Below are 23259 nucleotides of genomic sequence, written 5' to 3'. Positions count from 1 at the left end.
AAGACCCTTAAATACCCCGAAGATCCAAAATACCCCAAAAACCCAAAATACCCCAAATATCCTAGAAGACCCAAAAGACAAAAAGACCCTGAAGACCCTTAAAGACAAAAAAGGCTGAAAAGACCAAAATACCCAATGAACCCCAAAGACTGAAAAGACCCCAATGACTTGAAAGACCCTGAAGACCCAAAAGACCCTCAATACCCAAAAGACTGAAAAGACCCTGAAGACCCAAAATATTCCTTTAAGGGGAACCCAAACGCAAAAAAAGTTTTCCCTGAAAAAACCATTGGCAATCATCACGGTTTAATTTGAAGGGAATTTTTTTATTTGCCAATCACAAAGTGCCAAAAAAACCCTAGACTGTCGATTTTCGAGTTTGCCAGGGATGTCACATTGTGAACTCACTGTGATCCTGCTGGCGATGGTACATGGAGAAATGGTGCATTGCGAGCTCGGCTTCCGCTACTGACTGGGGATGATGAAGGGGGAGGGGGGGGGGGCGTGGGGGGGATTGGGGTGGTCGTGGATATTCGTATTGTTAGCTAGGGTGACTGTTGACAGGGGGGGGGGGGGGGCGGGGGGGGGGACGGGGGGATTATGTGGGTTGTCATAGGTATTGTTAGCTAGGGTGATGGTTGATGGGGGATTGTGAGGGGATGGTGGAAGGGAGGGGTGTGGGTTGGTCATGGGTATTCTTAGCTAGGGTGACGGTTGATATTTTTTGTTTTCTGGAAAATTGAGATGCCTCAAAAACCAAGGCCACTTAAGTTGAACAGAAATCATCAAGAGCAATATTACCAAAGGAAATCAGCAAGAAATCCAAGTCAAAGCAGTTGTGTCAGCAGAAAATATCCAATGGCAGAAAAATGTGTTGCACGCTTGGAACACGATCGCCCGTAGAGCAGGAACTCTGCTAGTTTGCTTAATTATGAGTTAAGATTGGTTGTAATCCTTCAGGGTACACAAGTAATTGCGGTAACAAAATGATTTTCAATTAAAGGTCACATGACCTTAGACTTTCGACCTTTAAACCCAAAATCTAATCAGTTCCTCTTTGTATCATCTTTAATAATAAAAGGCAGTGTGTGTGCGTGTGTGTGTGCGATTCCTCCATAACTCCAAAACCATGAAGCCTCGTGGCTCCAACCTTTGCATGCATACTTCTCGACCTCCAAGGGAGTGCATGTATGAAAACTGGGTGTTTGGGTGTGTTTAAACACCCATTTTGAAAATAATTTACACTAAAATGTACACTAAAGCTAGAAACTTGCTTACCATTGGTCAGCCTGCATTCAGCTCGGGTTCTTAATTCCACCATTTTGTCCCGCTCGGCTCAAAAATTGCCTTGCCTCAGAACAGGTCGGTTTCTGTACAATAAAGCTTCATATCTACGGATGGTAATATAATCGGGTCTTCATATCTACAAATCACAGTATTCCTGTACATATCGCAATGCTTATAAACGCGTGTTCATGCCTTTATTTAATTACCGCACACCCTTTGCAGTGAAATTATACCAAAGTTGAACCCAGGAGAGTTACTCGCTTCAGCCACTGAAGGGCGTCTATAAAACCTGGGACGTCCGCGACGCGGAGCCACACCTGTGACATTTACTTTACATGTAGTCTTGAATGGTACGTATATGCTAGACTCGCACATATATGCTAGACTGGCTTGCTTTGTCTATTATTATCGGTCCGCTCAGTATGATACCAAGATCCTGATATCTATTGCATGATTGTATTTTACAGGATGATGTCAAAGATCTAATTGAGATTAAACCTACCTATGGGACAAGTTGTGGATCTGGTTGATTTTCACAACACCCTTTACATCTAACATGGGATAAGCTCGGCAATCTCTTTACTTGAATCAAATTTCAAAATTTTAACTCCGGATTTGACTTTAGCAGCAGTTCTGACTCCTAAAAAGTGTTCATTTTTCAAATTTGGACATAGTGGGACACTCCGGGCACCTCAATAGTTTCGTTGGGTGCTTGCTTGAATGCTTAATCCACTTGTAGAGCGCTCTACAAGCAACTTGGTAATGGAAAACCCCGCTGTTCACCATTCTCGTACCTTTCATTTGCTTTACACATCTTTTGACATTGATTATTATGCATGACTTTGATGCTCAACATTGAGTGCTATTCTTACGTCTGTGAAGTCAGGGCACATTTCACTTTACCCTTTCCCCGATTAAAAGTGTGGATTGTACCATTACAAAAAATGGGGGGAGGGATGCTTATAAAACCTCAATACTGTACTATACTACAGTATTCTTTGCACAATAATAATTGTATATGCCCCTGGGGTGGGAGGAGGGAGGGGAAGGGGTGGGGTTGGAGGACCTCCCCTCTCCTTGCACTGCCTTTCCCTCTCCTCTCCTCATGCTGCCTTCCCTTCCCCGCTCATGCTGCCTTCCATTCCCCTCACACTGCCCTCCCCACTCCTCACACTGCCTTCCCTTCTCTGATCACGCTGTCTTCCATTCCCTGCCACTCACACTGCCTTATATTACCCTGCCCTCACGCTTCCTTCCCCTATCCTCGTGCTGCCCTCCCCTCTCTTCATGCTGCATTCTCCTCCCCCCTCCTCACTCTGCCTTTGCTTCCCCTCCCCTCACACTACATTCCCCTCCCCCCATGCTACCTTTACCTCCCCTAATGCTGTCCTCCCCTCCCCTCTCCGCACACTGCTTTCTCTTCCCCTCTGCTCATGCTGCCTTCCATTTGGCTCCCCTCACACTGTCTTCCCATCTCCTCATGCTGCCTTCCCCTCCTCGCTCCTCATGCTGCCTTCACCCCTTGGAGGGCACCCCGCTCTGCTCACCAAACTCTCCTCTTTTGGTATCCATGGAAATCTCCACGCATGGCTGGCGGACCTCCTTTCTAGTCGTAGTCAACGTGTGGCCCTGAATGGGTTTCTCTCATCTCCTCTTCCTGTTCAGGCTGGAGTTCCCCAAGGCAGTGTTCTGGGCCCTGTGCTTTTTCTGGTCTTCATCAATGATCTCTCTGACTCTCTTGAAAATCCTCTCTATCTCTTTGCTGACGACTCTACTCTCTGTCGCTCCATTCTTCATCCCTCAGATCGGCAGTCTGCAGCCTCCTCACTCTCTGCAGACCTTGACAAAATCACAGACTGGGCAAACAAGTGGAACATGTCTTTCAATCCTGACAAATCTCACACTCTTACGATGTCTCTCCGAAAAGACCGACTGGACAACCCTCCCATCCACTTTCTGAATAATCCTCTCCAAGAAGTTCTGTCACTCAAGCTTTTGGGTCTCACTATCTGCCATGATCTTTCCTGGAAAAACCACATTTCAAATCTGGCCTCCAAAGCCAGTCGCCGACTGGGCATCCTCCGTCGTGCGAAGTCCTTCCTTGGCACACCTGAGCTCCTCACCACATACAAGGCTTTCATCCGCAGCTCAATGGAATACTGCTCTCCCCTCTGGGCTGGTGCTCCTGCCTCACACCAAGCTCGCCTTCGCGCTGTTGAAACCAAAGCATTCAGAATCATTGGAATCTCCCGCGATGAAGCTAACTCCAAGGGCCTCTCACTCACTCACCGCAGGCAGGTTGGTGGTCTTTCCGTCTTCTACCGACTCCTCTCTGGCCTTGCCCCCCCAGCTCTCTCTGGGCTCTGTCCCGCAAATATTCCTACAGGTCGCACAAGATCTGCCTGCAACCCTCTTTTGGTTAAACTGCCAAAATCAAGACTCTCTGCTCACCTTCACTCCTTCATTCCTCTTTTCTCCCGCCTCTGGAACAAACTCCCTCACTCTCTTCAATCCCACTCCACCCTCCAAGTCTTTAAAACAGCTGTTCACCACCATCTCTTATCTTCCCCCATCCAAAACCTTGATCTTTTCTACCCCCGCTAATTTCACCCCAATTCCCCTTTTTGAAATACCAACTTCTGTCCTGGAAGTCCTTGGTGTCCTTGTGCTTTATACTTCTCCCTCCCTCCCCCCCGCCCCTTCCCATGCCTCCTCCCCCCGGGCCCTCTCCCTTCCACACATCTCCCTGCTCTCGGATGTTGTGTTTGTGTGCTTCCCCTTTTCTCCCCATCTTGTCTTCCGCTCCCTCTTTTTGTGTATTTTGTTTGTCTGGTCGATTTGTTTGTGAAGTAAATGTTAGCTCTTTCACGAGCCTCGATTCAGTATACAAAAAACAAACAAAAAAAAAACAAACAAAAAACAAAACAAAACGTGAGGTACTTCCTGCAGCCGGTTCTCTTGCGAGTCTCTCTGCCTTCCTGGGGAAGCGCTACTCAATCATCCCATCGCGCCTCCACCAATCACGAAGGTCGGGGCGTGGCTTCCTCATTATGAGTCGCCAGGGGGCGGAGTCTAATCTCTGTTCGGGAATGTTTGGATGACGTCGGCGGTCGTGAGGTGGGATTTACGTGCCGATTGGCAAATGCTGTCCCTGTTGGCCCTGACGGCGCCGTGAGTGCATGAGTTCATTTGTTATAGTTGTTGTTTTACTGAGCCCTCGATTTCCTGGCTGGCCGAATGTAATAAGAACATTAAGGAAAAATCACAGGGAGGCAATAACGTACAGGGGAATTTAACCTTACAGACCCGATAATTAATTAGCACAAAACCACCCTCCTTATGGTGACATGCAAACATTCTTACCTGGACAGAGGGCCTACTTATGTACATCGAGATGGGTTCTCCTTTGCGACACTTCTTCTTCTTTGCGTAGAGTCGCATGCTAATTTATATTATTCTGAACTTTAAGGTATTTCTTTGTTTACCCCCACAAACGTAACAATACATACTTATATCAAGTTTGGTCAAAATCCCATCACTGGTTCACAGGTTAGTGAGGTAACAGAGTATTTACCTAACAGGACCTCTGACCTTTGACTTCTTGACTGCTTAATATAATCAGTTTATCTTTACATCATTATACAGACAGTACTTGTACCAAGTTTGACTTCAATCCCTTCAGCCATTCTTAAGTTATCGCGGTAACGAAAACAATCACAGATGCACGGACGGACAACCCAAAAACAGAATACCTCTGCTGACTGTCAGCGTTGACATAAAAAGACATTTACAAAAAGAAAACAGGACAATTATTATCAGAGAAAGTTCACGTGCCTTTGACCAGCAAGGCATATTGTTTTTATATTTTACAGATAAAGTTTTATGCAAATCCAAATGAACATTTAGCCTTTTTCAGTAACGAATAAAGACTGTGGAAACTAAACTACTATCCCAGCAGGTGAACTACAGAATCTATGCACCATTCATCACTTGTGCTGTGCGACAACAGTTATATAATGGTGTAGTTTGCAATCCAGACCTGTGGCACGAGACTTGTGTTCGACTCCAGGTCCACAGAAAGAGGTGTGTGTCCATGTGTGCCTCCATCATCTTCCTCCTCTATGCCGTCATCGTCATTATCATCACCATCACGACCATCTGAAAACTTGGCTTCCAGATCAGTGATCTTCTTTTCGAGGAGTGGTGATGGCTCTTTCTGTATTGTGATGAGCTTTCTTATATCGCAAAAAGAGGCAAAAATACACATTAGCTTGGACTGAGTCAAATGTATTCACACAAATGGTCATGATGAAGAGAAAAATTATCTTCCAACAAACCTCTAGGAAGATTGCTCATTTTGCTGCAAAACAACTATCATTCTTCTGAATCCAAATGTAACTCACTGCTAACATAGTCATGACAATATACACACCCCTAACAGTCTTCTTCCATGGTTACATAAACCACCACCATGCCACCACAGTAATAGTCATTTCAATGCCAACCAGGAACACGCTCAACAAATTTGTGGATTTCAATTCTACATTTGATGCAGAATGATGAAAAAAACAGACTGCTAGTTCCAAACTAAAAGTAAAACTGTCCTTTTACCACTCAACGTGGCTCCTCAATGCCTTTAATAACTTAGTTAGAGATGATATCAGAGAACTGCCTAACTGTTACAGATCCGTCACTTCCGCCTTTGTTGTTATTATATAGTTAGGATTTTTAGTTTCAGGTAATATTGTTGTTAAGATTTTTGTGAGAGACAGAGAGACAGAGAGAGAGACAGAGACAGAGACAGAGACAGAGACAGAGAGAGAGAGAGAGATACAGCCGTAGAGTCGCATCAAGGCTGCAAGCGGACTTTTTAAATATTGGTCGCAAATGAGTTGAGGCTTCCCGGGAAAGGGATAGCCCGCGACATTGTCACATATTGTGATTGCAATTAAACTTGCGTCAGGTTTTATTACCAAGCGTGAGTTATTGTGGAGGGGGAGCAAGCGCCTCCATTACATGCCGATACGCCATTTTGTCCTCGAAGGAGCCATCCGCTTGGTGCATCTTGTTTTGTCAATGGGATTCCCATATCGACATCATTGTGTTGATCGCCGTTGGTTTTACATATCGGCTTAATCGTTGGTGGACGTGAGGCGTGGATTACACTCACGTTTTGGGGGATTGTTATCCCATGCCGCCAGCTGCCTGACCTCCCACTGATACCTGCCTATTTCTTGCCATCCTGCACGACTTCGAACTTCACCCAGCATGGGGATTGGGGATCCATGCACGGACTTTGGGGAATGTTACATTCCACTCACGTTTGGCGTATCGTGAGTTTGTTGCTTTGTGAGCATTGGGGAATTATGGTACTGTAGCGGTTACCTTATTTGCATGTCGCGGTTACTTATTCGCATGTGGCGGTTACCTTATTTGTATGTAGCGGTTACCTTATTCGCATGTCGTGGTTACCTTATTCGCATGTGGCGGTTACCTTATTTGCATGTAGCGGTTACCTTATTCGCATGTGGCGGTTAACTTATTCGCATGTGGCGGTTACCTTATTTGCATGTAGCGGTTACCTTATTTGGTCATAATCCACGTGCATGGGCCTGTGGGGCTTTTGGTTGTGTGGACGTGACGTACGCGCGGTTGTTGGAGCCATGCCCTCCGAAGAGGGTTTTGGCTTTATAAAAGCTGTACAAGTTCCGTTCGCGATATCAGTGCTGGAGATTTCTATTCGAATAAACGAGCTTCGAACCCTACGAAATGGCCTCGTCTTCTCGTCTTCCGCAACTCCTAAACTGGTGACCCCGGCTGCCCCCGAACTGATTCGGGGGCTGCAAACGAACACGGCAAGCGCGCCCTGGCCAGGGAAGCCACCTAAACTGGTGACCCCGGCTTCTCCCGAACGGATTCGGGTGCGGCAAACGAACGTGGCAATCACAGTTTTGATCGACCTGCCGGAGTTTTGCAAACGTTTTCGGGGGCTTCCAACGAGCATGGCGACACCTACACTGGTGACCCCGGCTGCTCCCGAACGGAGTTGGGGGCTTCAAACGAACACGGCAAACGCAGTTTCGATCGAACTGCTGGAGTTTTGGGAACGACGGGCGGCCATGTGGTTTGCGCGCACCGTGCTCGGCTCCTCCTCTGCGACCAGAGGGGCGGGCCTGCTCAAGGATCCTCCGAAGGAACACAGTTACGAGACGTGGGTGGCACTGCTGCTCATCTCCTGCGCGCGCACTGACGTTGACGGCACGGCTGCTTCGTCACCTTCGCGCGCACAGCTGCTCGTAACTTCACGAGCACTGCGCGTGGCACCTCCTCTGCGAACAGAGGGGTGCGCCTTCTCCAGGATCCTCCGACGAGACGTGGGTGGCACTGATGCTCATCTCCTGCGCACGCACGGACCCGAGCAGCACGGCTGCTCGTCACCTCCCTGCGCACTGACCCGGGCAGCACGGCTGCTCGTCATCTTCGCGCGCACTGCGGTGGCACCTCCTCTGCGAACAGAGGGGTGCGCCTTCTCCAGGATCCTCCGATGGGACGCGGGTGGCGCTGCTGCTCTTAACTTCACGCACACAGGCCGAGTACTGCTGCTCGGAGCCTTCGCGCGCACTACGGCCAAGCACCTCCTCTGCGACGAGAGCGGTGAGCCTTCTCCAGCGAGCACTGCTCGTCACCTTCGCGTAACTACATACTACAACTACAACTCGCGAAAACTCTACAACTACAGCTACAGCTCGCGTGCAGAAAGCTGCAACTCGCGCAACTACTACTCCTACTCTGCAACCTCGGGAAGCCCGCAAGGAACCTCGGCAGCCTCCCCCGAGGCCTTGACCAGCCCCTCGGTTGGCTCAACGACTTTTCGCGCGCACCGAGGCCGAGCAATGTTCGAGCCTTCTCGGCACTGCCGAGCGCGCTGCGAACTGAAACCTCGGGAGGCCCGCAAGGAACCTCGACAGCCTCACCCGAGGCCTTGACCAGCCCCTCGGTTGGCTCAACCCCACGGCGGCGTTTTTTCACGCGCACTGAGGCCGAGCACTGCTCGAGCCTTCTCGGCACTGCCGAGCGCGCCCGCGAACTACATACACGCCCGTGCGAGTGCATTCTGGGGGGGGGGGGGGGGGGCGCATGTAGCGGGTACCTTATTCGCATGTCGCGGTTACCTTATTCGCATGTGGCGGTTACCTTATTTGCATGTAGCGGTTACCTTATTCGCATGTCACGGTTAACTTATTCGCATGTGGCGGTTACCTTATTTGCATGTAGCGGTTACCTTATTTGGTCATAATCCACGGGCACCTCCTCTGCGAACAGAGGGGTGCGCCTTCTCCAGGATCCTCCGACGAGACGTGGGTGGCACTGCTGCTCATCTCCTGCGCACGCATGGACCCGAGCAGCACGGCTGCTCGTCACCTCCCTGCGCACTGACCCGGGCAGCACGGCTGCTCGTCATCTTCGCGCGCACTGCGCGTGGCACCTCCTCTGCGAACAGAGGGGTGCGCCTTCTCCAGGATCCTCCGATGGGATGCGGGTGGCGCTGCTGCTCTTAACTTCACGCACACAGGCCGAGTTCTGCTGCTCGTAGCCTTCGCGCGCTCTACGGCCAAGCACCTCTACGGCCAAGCACGCACTACGGCCAAGCCTTTCAAAGTTGTGGACGGTTACCTTATTTGGTCATAATCCACGGGCACCTCCTCTGCGAACAGAGGGGTGCGCCTTCTCCAGGATCCTCTGACGAGACATGGGTGGCACTGCTGACGATGGGCCTGTGGGGCTTTTGGTTGTGTGGACGTGACGTACGCGCGGTTGTTGGAGCCACGCCCTCCGAAGAGGGTTTTGGCTTTATAAAAGCTGTACGAGTTCCGTTCGCGATATCAGTGCTGGAGATTTCTGTTCGAATAAACGAGCTTCGAACCCTACGAAATGGCCTCGTCTTCTCGCCTTCCGCAACTCCTAAAGTACCATCATATGTATTGTTCATTTGATGCAAGTGACATTTTCATTGTACTTTCTTTAATAGTGTTATTAATGTGTATGCGAGATTTCTTCATACAATTACTTGTGTTGTTCAACAATTACATTGGTGTGGTTTTACCATGGTTTATGAGAACACTCAGACTAACAAATCTTTCTGCCGTGTTCCCGCCCGAGACTCTGAGGGGCACCGTAACCGTTGTTTGGGGAGGTAATATGTAACACTAACCATCATAAAGTTGTACAAGTTGCTTCGTTTGATCGTTCGGCATGCTGTTATTCAATAACAGAACAAATTGCATGCAAGGCCAGTCAAATTTCGGAAAAACACGAGCTAGTCCTGGTTGTTTCAAAATAAATGGGTGATTATTATTGAAATTATATAAGGGCGCAAAATATTTTTGAGCACAACTTAAATCAACTGGAAAAATGACACATGCATCAACAACACCACCACCAACAATAAATTAAGTTCTCTGACTGTATTACAATTGAGAGGTAGGGTCAAAAACGATATATAGCACGATATTTCAAAGTTGTGGACGAGTTGACAAAACTTGGTGGATAGGTTGGTCAGGTGACAAGAACAAGCCGATTAGATTTTGGTTCAGGTCCGAATCCAGATCCGGCCTATCATTGGGATACAAAATGTAAACTGTTCAGCCAGGTGGAGGTATACGCTCTACCGAGTGCCGTTCTAGTTTTTATTTGGTTGCCATGGCTCAACAGCTTGATAATGAAGTGCACACAATTATATTTGAGACAAGTCAGGAGACGATGATGGTTCATGAGCGAGCGGTATTCAATGACAAAGGTCGGACTATAACCGAAACAGGCCGGAGAGGCCAGGCCCGGAAACGTCTAAACGAAGGTTACTGACCTTGAAATGAGATAGAAAATAATGTATAATCAGTTATGAGGTTAGTTAGCTACACAATACCGAAAATTCGGTGAAAAATGAAATGAAAAAAAAAAGAAAAAAAGTAAATAAATAAATAAATAAAATGAAAAAAATATAAAAATGAAAAATCGAGCTCCGTGGGGCTAGACACATGACATTGGCCTAACCAAATATCGAAACCCCTGTCAGATTCCACCAAACCCCTCGGATAAGATGTAGCTTGAACTCGATTACCCCCTAAAAAGACATCTTTTTTGGGCGTGGCTCCGCCCACAATGGGCGCAATACGCCCACTCTAGGCAGGACAGAAGGAGATCATGATATCAACCTCCCACCCAAGTTTCATCAAGATCAGATGATATCATCAGGTAGTTATGCTGCGGACAGACAGACACACAGACAGACGCACACACATGACGAATATAGTGGTCACTTGATAACTCGTGAACCAATATAATTACATGGACATGATGATGCAAGTCTTGTCCTAATCTACTTTGACCGAAAGGAGGCTAATCCAGAGGATTTACTGGGCTACTCTGGTTTAATTCCAAAGAGTGGATATACTCATATTAGAGGAACTGCATGGGAAAGGTAACAAACTTGCTAGTGGAGACTTGAGATTAATGTGAAATGAGAAAGCAGTCATGCACAAAAACCAAAATCACAAACGCCTTCACTTCTCTACCTGAAGTAATATATCTCATCATCAAGGACTTTCGCCGAAAGAGAAAACCGCTTGAGGCCTTTGAAGCGCTTGATACTACCCTCCGCTTCATTGCAGCGACTCTCACACACAAACACGTCACTCTCAGGTACTTCTGTCGGCCGGCATGATAGATAGTCCTTAAAGGGCAGGACACAGCACTTTCCTACAGACACAAACATGCAGATGTACAAGCACACATCTTAGGTATAATTACGTCTATTGTTTTAAATATTCAATATGCAGACTTGACATTTAATATGGATTTTTTTTTTGTGGGGGTGAACTTACTTTTCAAGATGACTTAGAACCAAAAGTTCATTGGAATTATGTTGAAATTATTCTAGATTTTGTTAATGTGACCTTCAAAAGAAACAAAAACCACATTTGACATTTCGAAGCAAATAAATTGATCCTTGAAAGTGATGTAAACTGACATCGAACTCAATTCACGGACAGTACTGTGTTAAACTTCTGTGCGTTTTCCAGAAGTATATCTTTATTTTGCACATTAGCCAAATTTTTTTTCAACAAAAACAAAAGTTAAATTACGACTGGGATTACGGACAGTAAAATAACAGTTCAGTACTTCGTGTAACCCCCACGAGCATTCAGGAGAGCACGTACACGTCGAGGCATGCTGTTCATGAGATTTGCCAAGGTTTGGACAGGAATCGCTTGCCATGCAGTGACAATAGCCTGCTGCAATTCACGCACAGAGGTCGGCTGCTGGTCCAAGTGGTCGATTTGACGCGTTAATTCTGCCCACAAGTTCTCTATCGGATTCATATCCGGGGACATTGCAGGCCACTCCATATGCTCTACACCACAGTCAGCAAGAAAGTGTTGGATCATGCGAGCACGATGAGGCCGTGCATTGTCATCTTGGAACACAAAGTTTCCTCGAAAGGCTGCACGAGCAAATGGAAGCAATGTTTCTTCCAGAATGGCCCTGTACTTGAACTGGTTCAGGTTTCCATTCAGAACAACCAGGTCAGTTTTGCCCCCTGCATGAAAAGCAGCCCAAACGGTCACCCCACCACCTCCAGCTTGGACTCTTGACCCTATACAATCTTTGTTGTAGGCTTCATGCACTTGTCTGCACACTCGGACACGGCCATCTTGACGATAGCCCAGAAATCTAGACTCGTCACTGAAGATCACGTGATTCCAGTGTCCAGGCTGCCATTGACGGTGCTCTCTGGCCCACTGCAATCGGGGCTGGCGTTGTTGTCTGGTCAGGCGTGGCTTTCTCAGGGGACGCCTGGCATGACAGCCTGCTTGAACCAGTCGTTGGTCGACTAGCCTTCTGGATACAGGCACATTTGTCAGTTGCTGCCACTCAGCCCTAAGCCGATTAGCTGACTTGGTACGGCCATTGCGGACTAACCGGTGCAGCTGGCGGTCATCCCTCCTTGTGGTTCTGCGGGGACGTCCTGGCCTCGGTATTGGAGTAGGGACACCCCTCTGAGCATTTCGTTTCAGGATCTTTGACACCTGACCTTGAGTGATGCCATACTGCCGAGCAATAGCACGCTGTTTCATGCCGGAATTTCGTAAAGCCACCACTCCATGACAAACAGCATTGTCGAGTTGACGGACCATCTCCAGAGGAAGCGGCAATAACTTTTGGAGACGTGCAGCAGTTGTTTTCCACTAATACAGAACGCAACAACCCTTATATACCCGACTGTGAAGCCAATCATCAAATGTACCTGTCCGTACATTTTGTCACGCCACCTGTGATATAATCCTGTTGTTGACTTCTTGCTGCGACAGACAATCAGTGACATGATTCTTTTAACAAATAAATCACCAAAGTGTAAAAGAAACTCACCAGATTGATATACTGAGTTAAGAAAGTAAACCCAAGTCAAGAAAAAAAAAAAATTCCATATTAAATGCCAAGTCTGTATGATCACAGCACAATAACTAGATATGCCAGTGCAAAATTAGAAATATAAGAATACAATTAAACAAGGGCTAACCTAGCGAAAATAAAAAACAATGACTTTAATTTACAACGAAGTAAATACAACAAATAGGAATTCAAAAGTTTAAGAAGTTTAAAGTCTCTATGATGACTATTTTATGGCTCCAATTCATCCCACCTTATTTTGGGGGCCAGCTACCGAATATTTCCCTCTCCATACCCTTCTATCCTACCTCCTAAGCAGCCTGCCTCTGCACCACCTTCTCACACCTCAATCGTGTTCTTCTCCTTCTGCCAACTGCATCATTATCAAAAGCCGGTTACTACTACAGTCCTGAGCACATGCCTCAACCAATGTCGCTGAGATATCCTGGGTGCATGGGTTGCCTCCCGTGCCATTTCAGCAATGTTTCTGACTCTTGCCCACGTCCTGATATCCTTATTTCTCTTCCGTTCCCCAAGACAGATCCATATCAGCCCTCTCATCATCACAATCTCTGTCCTCTGCAGCAATCTCTCCTCTTCCTTTCTCAAGTTCCAAGCATCTGCTCCATACAGGAGAACCAGTCTTATTACCATTTTGTAAATATTCGCCCTCAACCAAACCAGAATCCTTTGATACTCCTTCACATACTTCACCTCTTCTTTCCTCAACCCCACCCCAACCTCATCCACTTTCTTTCTCTGTGTGTGACACACCCACCCACCTCCTCCGAAGTGGAACCCAGGTAATTAAGTTTTACCACCTGCTTTATTTAACTCTCTGCTTGCCCTGTCCCTAATATTCACCATCAATTCCTTCCCTCTTTAATTATGTTGTTCCCACATATATCCTCAGTCTCTCAATTTTCTGTCATGCAACCATTGCGTCATGAAGCCCCTTCTCAGATAATGATATCGAAAACAATGTTGAAGGTATTTATTAAATATTTTATAAGATAACCATATATATTTAACTAACCAGGCTTAGATACAACATGCAGAAATCCATAGATACAAAAGCATCATTTATCAAACAAGGAAGCTGTCATATGCACAAAAGGTAAGGTCGATGAGGAACAAAATAAATAAACAAACCAAGAACTCTATCCATGGAGAAAGTATCTTCGATTGTGGACAGGAACACTTCTTTGCGGTAAAACATTTTTGTGGGTTCATGTTTGGTTTCTTCTGGGTGAATAAATACAGGTCCAAAGAAGTACACGTGCCCTTCTTTGTCCATCCAAAGTCGTTCTAATCTGTACAGAAGAGTGTTGGTCTTATTTAGGGTATAAGGTAGAGCCACGATGGCTAGTGGATATGGAAGAGCAAAGAGTCATGTCAAGATGATAAAAAATTATTAATGAGATCCAAACTTTGACCTGATCATTGACAACAAAAGTAAACATACAACCATCAATAACAATTATTTTCAAAACCAACTTTCTTTCATATCAAGACCGAGTAAGAGGCAGTCAAAATTATCGACATTTTCATGGTCGTACAGAGGATGAAGTCACACTCACCTCCAAGCTCTCTTCCTCACTCTCCTTGCACTGCCCTCTCTCCAACCCACCTCCAGGAGTACCTCTGGCTACGGCTTCCTCTCCGCTCCCACCTTTTGTTCATATGTGTTCTGGAACGTCCTCCAAACAGTGATGACTCCATTTACATTTCGCTGTCTGACAACATGGACCAACTTCTATCCACTCATCCCAACTCTCTCTTCCTCATATGTGGCGACTTCAACCGTCATCATGCCAGCTGGCTGGGTGTGGGTTCCTCTCTCACCAGCCATGGCATCTCAGCAAAGGACTTCTGCGACTCATTGGGACTGACACAATCTGTCAATTTCCCGACCTGGATCTCAGTTAATGGAGTATCTTCTCTTCTAGACTTGGTTATGACAAACTAATGTCTGCTGCTCTTCTTCTGCTCCAATCGGTTCTTCTGATCATGTGCTTGTTAAAGTGGACATCTCTCTGGCCATTCTCAGAGAGCCTCCTCAGCGTCGACGAGTCTGGCATTTCACTCAGGCCGACTGGCACGGTCTTCAAGCAGCCATCAATCATCTGGACTGGTCTCCCATCTTTAATGCCTCTGACATGAATTCTTCCTGGGAATTCTTCCAAAGTAAACTGCTCTCCCTCATGCACAGATTTATCCCATCTCGTCTTCAGTTGTCATACCCTTCCTCCTGTCCATGGTACACTGAATCTTGTGGTGAGGCAGTTGCCCTGAAACAACTTGTCTTTGACTCTTGGAAGGCAAATCCAACTGAAGGCAATCTCAGTTCCTTCCAGCAAGCTCGGAACAAGTGTGTGTCTACCCTCAGGAGTGCCAGGAAGCACTATCTCTCCACACTTAAGAATGAATTCTCAAACCTGTCTCCCTCCTCCAAATCCTGGTCGCGTCTGGTCAAATCTGTTTCTGGTGTTTGTTTCCCCTCCATCCCCTCCCTTACCTCAAATGGTTACACAGTTGACACCGCAGGTGACAACGCCGAATGCCTCAACTCTGTGTTTGCCTCAAAATCTTGTGTCCCAAACCCATCTCTCTCTGTACCCACCTTACCCAGTCGAACCCAACTGCTCCTGGACTCTGTGTCCTTCTCTCCTGACAAGGTGGAGAAGTTTTTGTTAAACCTTAACTCTGATTCTGCAACTGGACCAGACGGCATCAGCCCACGGGTCCTAAACTCCTGCTCTGCCACACTCTCTCACCCTCTCTCTGTTCTCTTCACCCTCTCTTTTGCTCAAGGTCATCTGCCATCATCTTGGAAATCAGCAAACATTACCGCTTTACACAAAAAAGGTGCAAAAACAGATCCTTGCAACTAGAGACCAATCAGCCTGCTCCCAATTATCAGCAAAGTCATGGAATCCATCATTGCTTCGGATTTCAAATCCTTCCTCTTCTCCAATGGCTTGATCTCCGATCATCAATTTGGATTCAGACCAGGTCATTCTAGTCTGGACATGCTGCTTCTGCTGTCTGAACAATGGATGTAGGTCCTCAATGCCAAACAGGAAATCAGAGCTGTCTCCCTTGACATATCACGTGCCTTCGATACGGTCTGGCACCCCGCTCTGGTCACCAAACTCTCCTCCTATGGTATCCATGGAAATATCCACGCATGGCTTGCGGACTTCCTCTCTGGTCATAGTCAACGTGTTGCCCTGAATGGATTTCTCTAAAACTCCCCTTCCTGTTCAGGCTGGAGTTCCCCAAGGCAGTGTTCTGGGCCCTGTGCTTTTTCGGGGCCTTCATCAATGATCGCTCCGACTCTCTGGGAAATCCTCTCCATCTCTTTGCTGATGACTCCACTCTCTACCGCTCCATTCCTCATCCCTCAGATCGGCAGTCTGCAGCCACCTCACTCTTTGCAGGCCTGGACAAAATCACAAACTGGTCAAATAAGTGGAACATGTCTTTCAATCCTGACAAATCTCACACTCTTACTATTTCTCTCCGAAAAGACCGACTGGACAACCCTCCCATCTACTTTCTCAACAATCCTCTCCAAGAAGTTCTGTCACTCAAGCTTTTGGGTCTCAATACCTGCCATGATCTTTCCTGGGAAAACCACATTTCGAAGCTGGCCTCCAAAGCCAGTCGCCGTCTGGGCATCCTCCGTTGTGCGAAGTCCTTCTTTGGCACACCTGAGCTCCTCACCACATACAAGGCTTTCATCCGTAGCTCAATGAAATACTGTTCTCCCCTCTGGGCCAGTGCTCCTGCCTCAGACATAGCCCGGCTTCACGCTGTTGAAACCAAAGCTTTCAGAATCATTGGAATCTCCCGCGATGAAGTTAACTCCGAGGGCCTTTCACTCACTCACCGCAGGCAGGTTGGTGGTATTTCTGTCTTCTACCGACTCCTCTCCGGCCTTGCTCCCCCAGCTCTCTCTGTGCTCTGTCCCCCAAATATTCCTAAAGGTTGCACAAGATCTGCCAGCAACCCTCTTATTGTTAAACTGCCAAAATCTAGGCTCTCTGCTCACCTTCACTCTTTCATTCCTCTTTTCTCCCGCCTCTGGAACAAACTCCCTCACTCTCTTCAATCCCAGTCCTCCCTCCAGGTCTTTAAAACAGCTGTTCACCACCATCTCTTATCTTCCCCCATCCAAAACCTTGATCTTTTCTACCCCTGCTAATTTCACCCCAGATCCACTTTTTTGAAATACCAACTTCTTTCCTGAAAGTCCTTGCAGTGTCCATGTGTTTTATACTTCTCCCACCTCCCCCCAAGCCCTCTCCCTCCCACAGATCTCCCGATGTCCTTGCTCTCAAATGTTGTGTTTGTGTGCTTCCCCCTCTCTCCCCATCTTGTCTACCATTCCCCTTTTTGTATGTTTTATGGGTCTGTTTGATTTTTTGTGTGATTAATGTTGGCTCTTTCACGAGCCTCGATCTTGTATACAAACAAAAAAAAAATTAAAAAAGCTGTCTAGCTTGGGTTTGAATCCCGACCCAGCTATAAACTGTCAGTTCGGTGTTTCACAGGCAGGGTGATTCATCAGTGTGTGTGCCGTCCCTCGGATGGACGTTAAAACGGGAGTCCCGTCTGCCAGCATGGGTTGGTGGATGTTAAAGATCCCATGGTGTCCTTCACAAAGAGTAGGCAAGTATCGCCGGTACCCTGGCCAAATTCCAAATTCCTGCCCTAACTAGGCGAATGTCAGGCCTGGCCAGCCGGTTCGTGAAGACTTGGGCCAAAGCTTCCCCAGGCCGACCCCACAGAGTGGGATAATAGTGGCCGTTAAAGAGCAACAAACAAAGAGTATGAAGTGGGAAAGGGGGTTGCTACTCACGTATGAAAAATGCTTTTTTATATGTCGATTTTAAACCTGCAATTAACTGAAAAAAAGAAAAATAGCCAGATCAATAAAATGGAGAAAATAAACTTGACCATCTTGCATTGAGCAAGCACATCAGTGTGATACTGGACCTCGTGCTGAGCCTATAGCTTGATTAAAATCACCACACGAATTATAGTGACATGGCATGCTTCACTACGCAGCTGGTCACATTGTGATTTCATGGACGGCCAGTGCTAGTGGTAACCCATGTCACCTTTTACGTGTGTGTGTGTGTGTGTGTGTGTGTGTGTGTGTGTGTGTGTGTGTGTGTGTGTGTGTGTGTGTGTGGTAACCCATGTCAGTGGTAACCCAGGTTCTTGCTTTAGGTGGAGAAACTATGTTTGAGGTTTACAATTTACATAAAGTTGAATATGGGATGTTGTAAAATTAACATCATTTACAACAATCCTTTAAATTATTTAAGTTTAGGAACAACCGATACTGTACAATTAATTAAGTGTGTGTGTGTGTGTGTGTGTGTGTGTGTGTGTGTGTGTGTGTGTGTGTGTGTGTGTGTGTGTGTGTGTGTCTGTGAATGAAAGAGAGGGATAGAATTGTAAGGAACAGAAATGAAAAAACGAGATGTGTGTGTGTGTGTGTGTGTGTGTGTGTGTGTGTGTGTGTGTGTATGCATTGCTTGGCTATCATTAAGTGAGGGCACTTTCTTGACCTTTGACTTGACAGTGCATTTGATCGTTCCCTAAAACTACGTCAGGGCTGATTCACTTTCACTAATGCACGTAGATAGGGTACGGGTTCCTCACGAACAACAATGTGTAAAACATCATGACATCCACTAATTGCTGGATGGGTTTATGGGAGACTAGCAGAAGTACCCGGCATTGCCGGGGGGTGGAGGGGAGGGGGAAAGGGAGGGGAGGGGAACGGGGGGGGGGGAGGGGGAGGGGGAGGGGGGAGGGGGAAGGGGAGGAGGAGGGGGGAGGGGGAGGGGGGAAGGGGTAGGGGGAGGGGGGAGGTGGGGGAAGGGGAGGGGGGAGCTGGGGGAAGGGGAGGGGGAAGGGGGAGGGGGAAAGGGAGGGGAGGGGGAAGGGGAGGGGGAGGGGGGGTAGGGTTGAGGGGGAAGGGGAAGGGTAAGGGGAGGGTGGAGGGGAAGGGGGAGGGGGGAAAGGGAGGGGGAGGGGAGGGGGAGGGGAGAGGGAGGAGCGAAGGGGAGGGGAGGGGTAAGGGGAGGGGAGGGGGGAAGGGGAGGGGGTAGGGTGGAGGGGGAAGGGAGGGGGGAAGGGGAGGGGGGAGGGGCTGGGGGGGAAGGGGAGGGGAGGGGGAGGGGAAGGAGTGGAAGGGGAGGATGGAGCGGGAGGTGGAGGGGAGGGAAGGGGAGGGAGAGGAGGGAGGGAGAAGGGGAGGGCCAGTCAACAATGACGTTGCAGTTCTCATGGGAGGAGAGCAGCACAACAATCGCGACATCGTCCTGCATCTTCGCAACAACAGCACGAAGCGGATTTTGGAGACTCACCGATCCTGTAACGCCCTCCAGTACCGGCGTTGCCGGGCGGGGGAAGGGAGACCCGTACATTCCCAACCCGTACATTCGCCCTCTCGACTCAAGCTCACTCGGACAAAAGCCTCGCACAAATTACACCGTGAAGGCCCAATGGCCATGTCTATGCCACACATCAAGTATGTGAGCGAGTCTGGCGCACTGAATTTAAAATATATAGAATGCTCATACTCTGTGAAAAGTGTAGCCGCCGTGTCGCCATCTTGGTTAGCACGATTCGCACGACTCGACCAACTCGCTTCGCGGATCTCGTTTGTTTTGAACGTGTCCAAGATTTTAAAAGCGAGACAACTGTTAAAATGCTATTTTGTGCGGCAATAAACTGCTTCAATCGGTTAAAGAAGGGTTGTGGAAAGACGTTTCACAGCTGTTTCAAAGACGTTTAATTCATATCGCACAAAACCGACACAAAACACGATTGCACAAAAGGTGAAAAAACGCAATAGCTTTTCGCTCTGAATTACGTGCAAACGCGTGCCGGAAATCACCATCGCCCAGCATCGAGTGCCAACCAAGATGGCGCCCGGTAGCTGCATCTCCACCTATGTGGTGTGAATGGCAATGGTCATTCTATATATTTTCCGTTCAGTGGTCTGGCAGCGAGGATGGAACATCACGTGATCGCTCTGAGCGAATCAGCGAGCTGCTCTGGCACAGGCTGAGATTCCGTGTATAATGTTCCTCCCTGAAATGCGCTGAGGTAAATATGAATAAAAAATATGGATCTTGTCAAATATTTTTAGGTAGGCCATGTCCTTCCCAGGCTCAATGGCCATGTCTATGCCAAATATCAAGTACGTGAGCCTCTCCGTTTAGGAGTCTATCGGTAACATACACACAAACACACACACAGACACACACAAACTGTGTTTTATTTATATAGATTGTGATTAATTGCAAGATTTCCCACAGCATTCCCACATTACTTAATTGCAATTGTGGCAAGATTACCCACATTAATTGCAAATGCAAGATTACCCACATATTATACAGGAGTTCATGAAAAAACATCGTAAATGTCAATTAACATTTCGTCAATGTGTGCGTGTATGTTATGTGCAAAACTTAAGTATCAAGCAGGTTTATAGTAGCAAAGATTACAAATGACATAACATTACATATTTTGTTGTATATTGTTGCTTTAACAATACATTTGCTTAACAACAGTTGTGCAGATCAATTGACAACGGTTTGAAATTGAAAATATTTAAGTAAAACGCACCCGTGTCTGAAGGAGATGGTTCAGTTTGGCATTTTAACATAAAATAGACAAAGCCTAGAAAGAAACGAAACCCATTAGAATTCCCCTTTAGAACCCCTCAGAATTACCCTTTCGATTTCAAGTAAATAAATTGAAAGCTAAATATTTCAAATGCCCTAGTATTATACAGGAGTACAATTGAACAATAAAGGTACAGGGAAAAGAATGAACAATAAAGGACATTTAGTCCATTATGCTCATTCTAAATATAAACACACGATTACTCTCCCACAACAAAATTCAGATCTCATGAAGAAAAACAATACTTGTAAAACACGGTAAAAACTTAAAAGCATCTACAAACTCATAATAAAATACAAGAACATGAGAGCTGGTAATAAAGCAAAAGCCAGGTGAGGAAACAGCCATGGCAGACATACTGATCTTGTCTTTATCTTGTGCTTTGGAAGATAAATAAACTATGTGAAAAGGATGGAGAGTTAAATGGCACCTTTAAAATCAAAACCCACCTTGCTATACGTGGGTGTGAGAGACCGTCTGTGCGAAGATAAACAGAGTCCCCGACCTTGTAAGCCTGGCCTCCAAGATTTAGCTGCTCATAGTACTGCAAGCCTGGTTCCCCATTTGACACATCCACTGGAACGTCCTCTACATCCTGAGAAAAATGCAAGGAGCATTACTGCAGAGAGCATCCAATATTACCAGAAATTTACAAATATATTCTTCCACCAGCATTTCCAAAACTGTTCTCGACCCTGCAAACCTTCTCTACAAAGCCATCTGGTTCATCCATGGAGGCTTCGCGTGAGGACTCTTGGGGGCCATCACGATGTGGACCTCCTTCCCGAGAAGGAGGTGCAAAGATAGATGCCACACGGACTACAGGCAGAGACTCCTCCCTAGGAACCAGGCGGACAGGGCATGGTGGAACGGTCCACAGTTTGATTTTCTTGAAGGCTTTCACCTTAGTTGAGTAGCGTGATGCACACACATAGACATCTTCGAGGGAGAAACCTTCAGGTCGAAGCTTAAAGTATTCCTGGGGAGTACAAAATAACTAACTAAAGATAAACAGTGAAAGTATTGTGCAACAACAAAAGTTAAATACTGTAAAGCTAGAACGGCACTCAGTAGAGAGCATACCTCCGCCTGGTGAACAGTTTACATTTTGTATCCCACTGATAGGCAGAATCTGGATTCAGACCTGAACCAAAATCTAATTGGCTTGTTCTGGTCACCTACCCAATTCATCCACCAAGTTCATTCATAACTTGTCCATAACATTTAAAAATATCATGTTATATATCGCTTTTCACCCGATCTCTCAATGGCGAAGAAGCACTGAAAAATTAAATAATTATTGAAGCCGAATCCATATTCAGATCTTTACCAAAATTAAATTGATTCATCCTTGTCACACTCACAACCTGTCCACCAAGTTTCGTTCAAATCCATCCATAACGTTTTGAGATATCCTGCTATATGTTGGTTTTAGCCCCATCACTCAATGGTGAAGACTCACTTAAAAATTAAATAATTCTCATATCCGAATCCATATTCCGATCTTCACCAAAATCTAATCATTTCGTCCTTGTCACACATGCTACCTCTCTGCCAAATTTCCTCCGAATCCATCCACAACTTTTTGAGATATCTTGTTCACAAACAGACAGACAAACAGCCAGGGGTGAAAACACAACCTCCATCCACCTTTGGTGGCAGAGATAATAACACAACAGGGAAAGTGCATGGCAGCAGATGATTTTCGGGTTCGGTTGCGAGAGGACGCTGGCGTTGCATATTCGCCGCTTCTCCGACTGGATGGATGTACAGGGTCTGCTTCTACCTTTCTGACCTGACATCTCACACCTGTCCTGCCTTTTCACACCCGCACGTGCCGCGTGTTCTCCGGCTGGATAACGGAATCTGCTTTTGATGGTACGGAATACGGAATTCGAAAGGCCCGCTCCCGTTGATTGTGGCCGTGGGCTTGTTTGCCGGTGGCCTTGTGGCCTTGTTTGCCGCTGTGGTCTTGATTAGCGGCTGCAGTCGTTTGCCGCTGCGTTTGCCGCTGCGTTTGCCGCTTTGCCTCCTCGACCTTGGCCTCGTACTCGTCCCTTCGCTCCTGCCTGGCATGGCTCTGAAGTACTCCGCCGCAAGGCTTCTTCTGCTCAATACCCGCTCCACCCCATCATGCATCTCTGCCATCAAATCAAATGGACTCCTCCGACGACCCAGGTACATTCACCGTGGCTCCGGTCGCAAGTTTGTTTATTTGCAATCAGGTCACTCCATCCCCGTCCTCTGGTCGGCTCAGCGCACTCTCACTCTTCGTCCCAGCGCACCTGGTCACAGCAACCCACACGATCGCACCTCTTGCCTACGAACCCTGGCTAAATCACCTGAATTCATCCCTGCTGTTCAAAACAACATCAAGCTCACCCTGTTCAACACCCGGTCCCTCAACAATAAATGCCTCATCCTGAACGAATACATCCTGGATAACAAACTGGACTTTCTCTGTCTCACCGAAACCTGGCAACAACCTCTGGACTACTACACACTCAACCTCACCACACCCAATGGATATTCCTACGTCAATAAACCACGCTCGGAGGGCCGAGGTGGTGGAATTGCCGTTATCCACCGTCAAGACATCAAGACCAACCTCATCTCCATCTCATCTGCTCCATCATTTGAACACCTGGCTTTAAAACTCTCTGGTCACACGCAGTCAGTCATGGCTGTCGTCTACCGCCCTCCCAAACCACACCCATCATTCCTGTCTGACTTCTCCTACTTTCTGACCCAGCTATGTTCCCTCTCCCCCTCAATCCTCCTCCTTGGTGATTTCAATATCCACATGGA

The 23259-nt window shown here is 47.1% G+C and overlaps 1 protein-coding gene across 7 annotated transcripts in view; it reads right to left on the bottom strand.

The window, feature by feature from the left end:
- Positions 1-23259, bottom strand: part of PBRM1 (polybromo 1) — a 411924-nt gene that overhangs the window by 112390 nt on the left and 276275 nt on the right. For all 7 annotated transcript variants that reach the window (XM_078776019.1, XM_078776017.1, XM_078776018.1 and 4 more), the window contains exons 20-24: positions 21155-21430; positions 20901-21046; positions 13888-14048; positions 10860-11043; positions 5327-5522 (exon numbers count right to left, since the gene is read on the bottom strand). In XM_078776019.1, the coding sequence (XP_078632145.1) occupies positions 5327-5522; positions 10860-11043; positions 13888-14048; positions 20901-21046; positions 21155-21430 (963 nt within the window). The remainder of the gene's footprint in view (positions 1-5326; positions 5523-10859; positions 11044-13887; positions 14049-20900; positions 21047-21154; positions 21431-23259) is intronic.

This window comes from Myxine glutinosa, chromosome 4, assembly GCF_964187855.1.
Source record: "Myxine glutinosa chromosome 4, kmMyxGlut1.1, whole genome shotgun sequence".
Taxonomy (NCBI): Eukaryota; Metazoa; Chordata; class Myxini; order Myxiniformes; family Myxinidae; genus Myxine; species Myxine glutinosa.
This window is presented reverse-complemented; position numbering and strand designations above follow the sequence as displayed.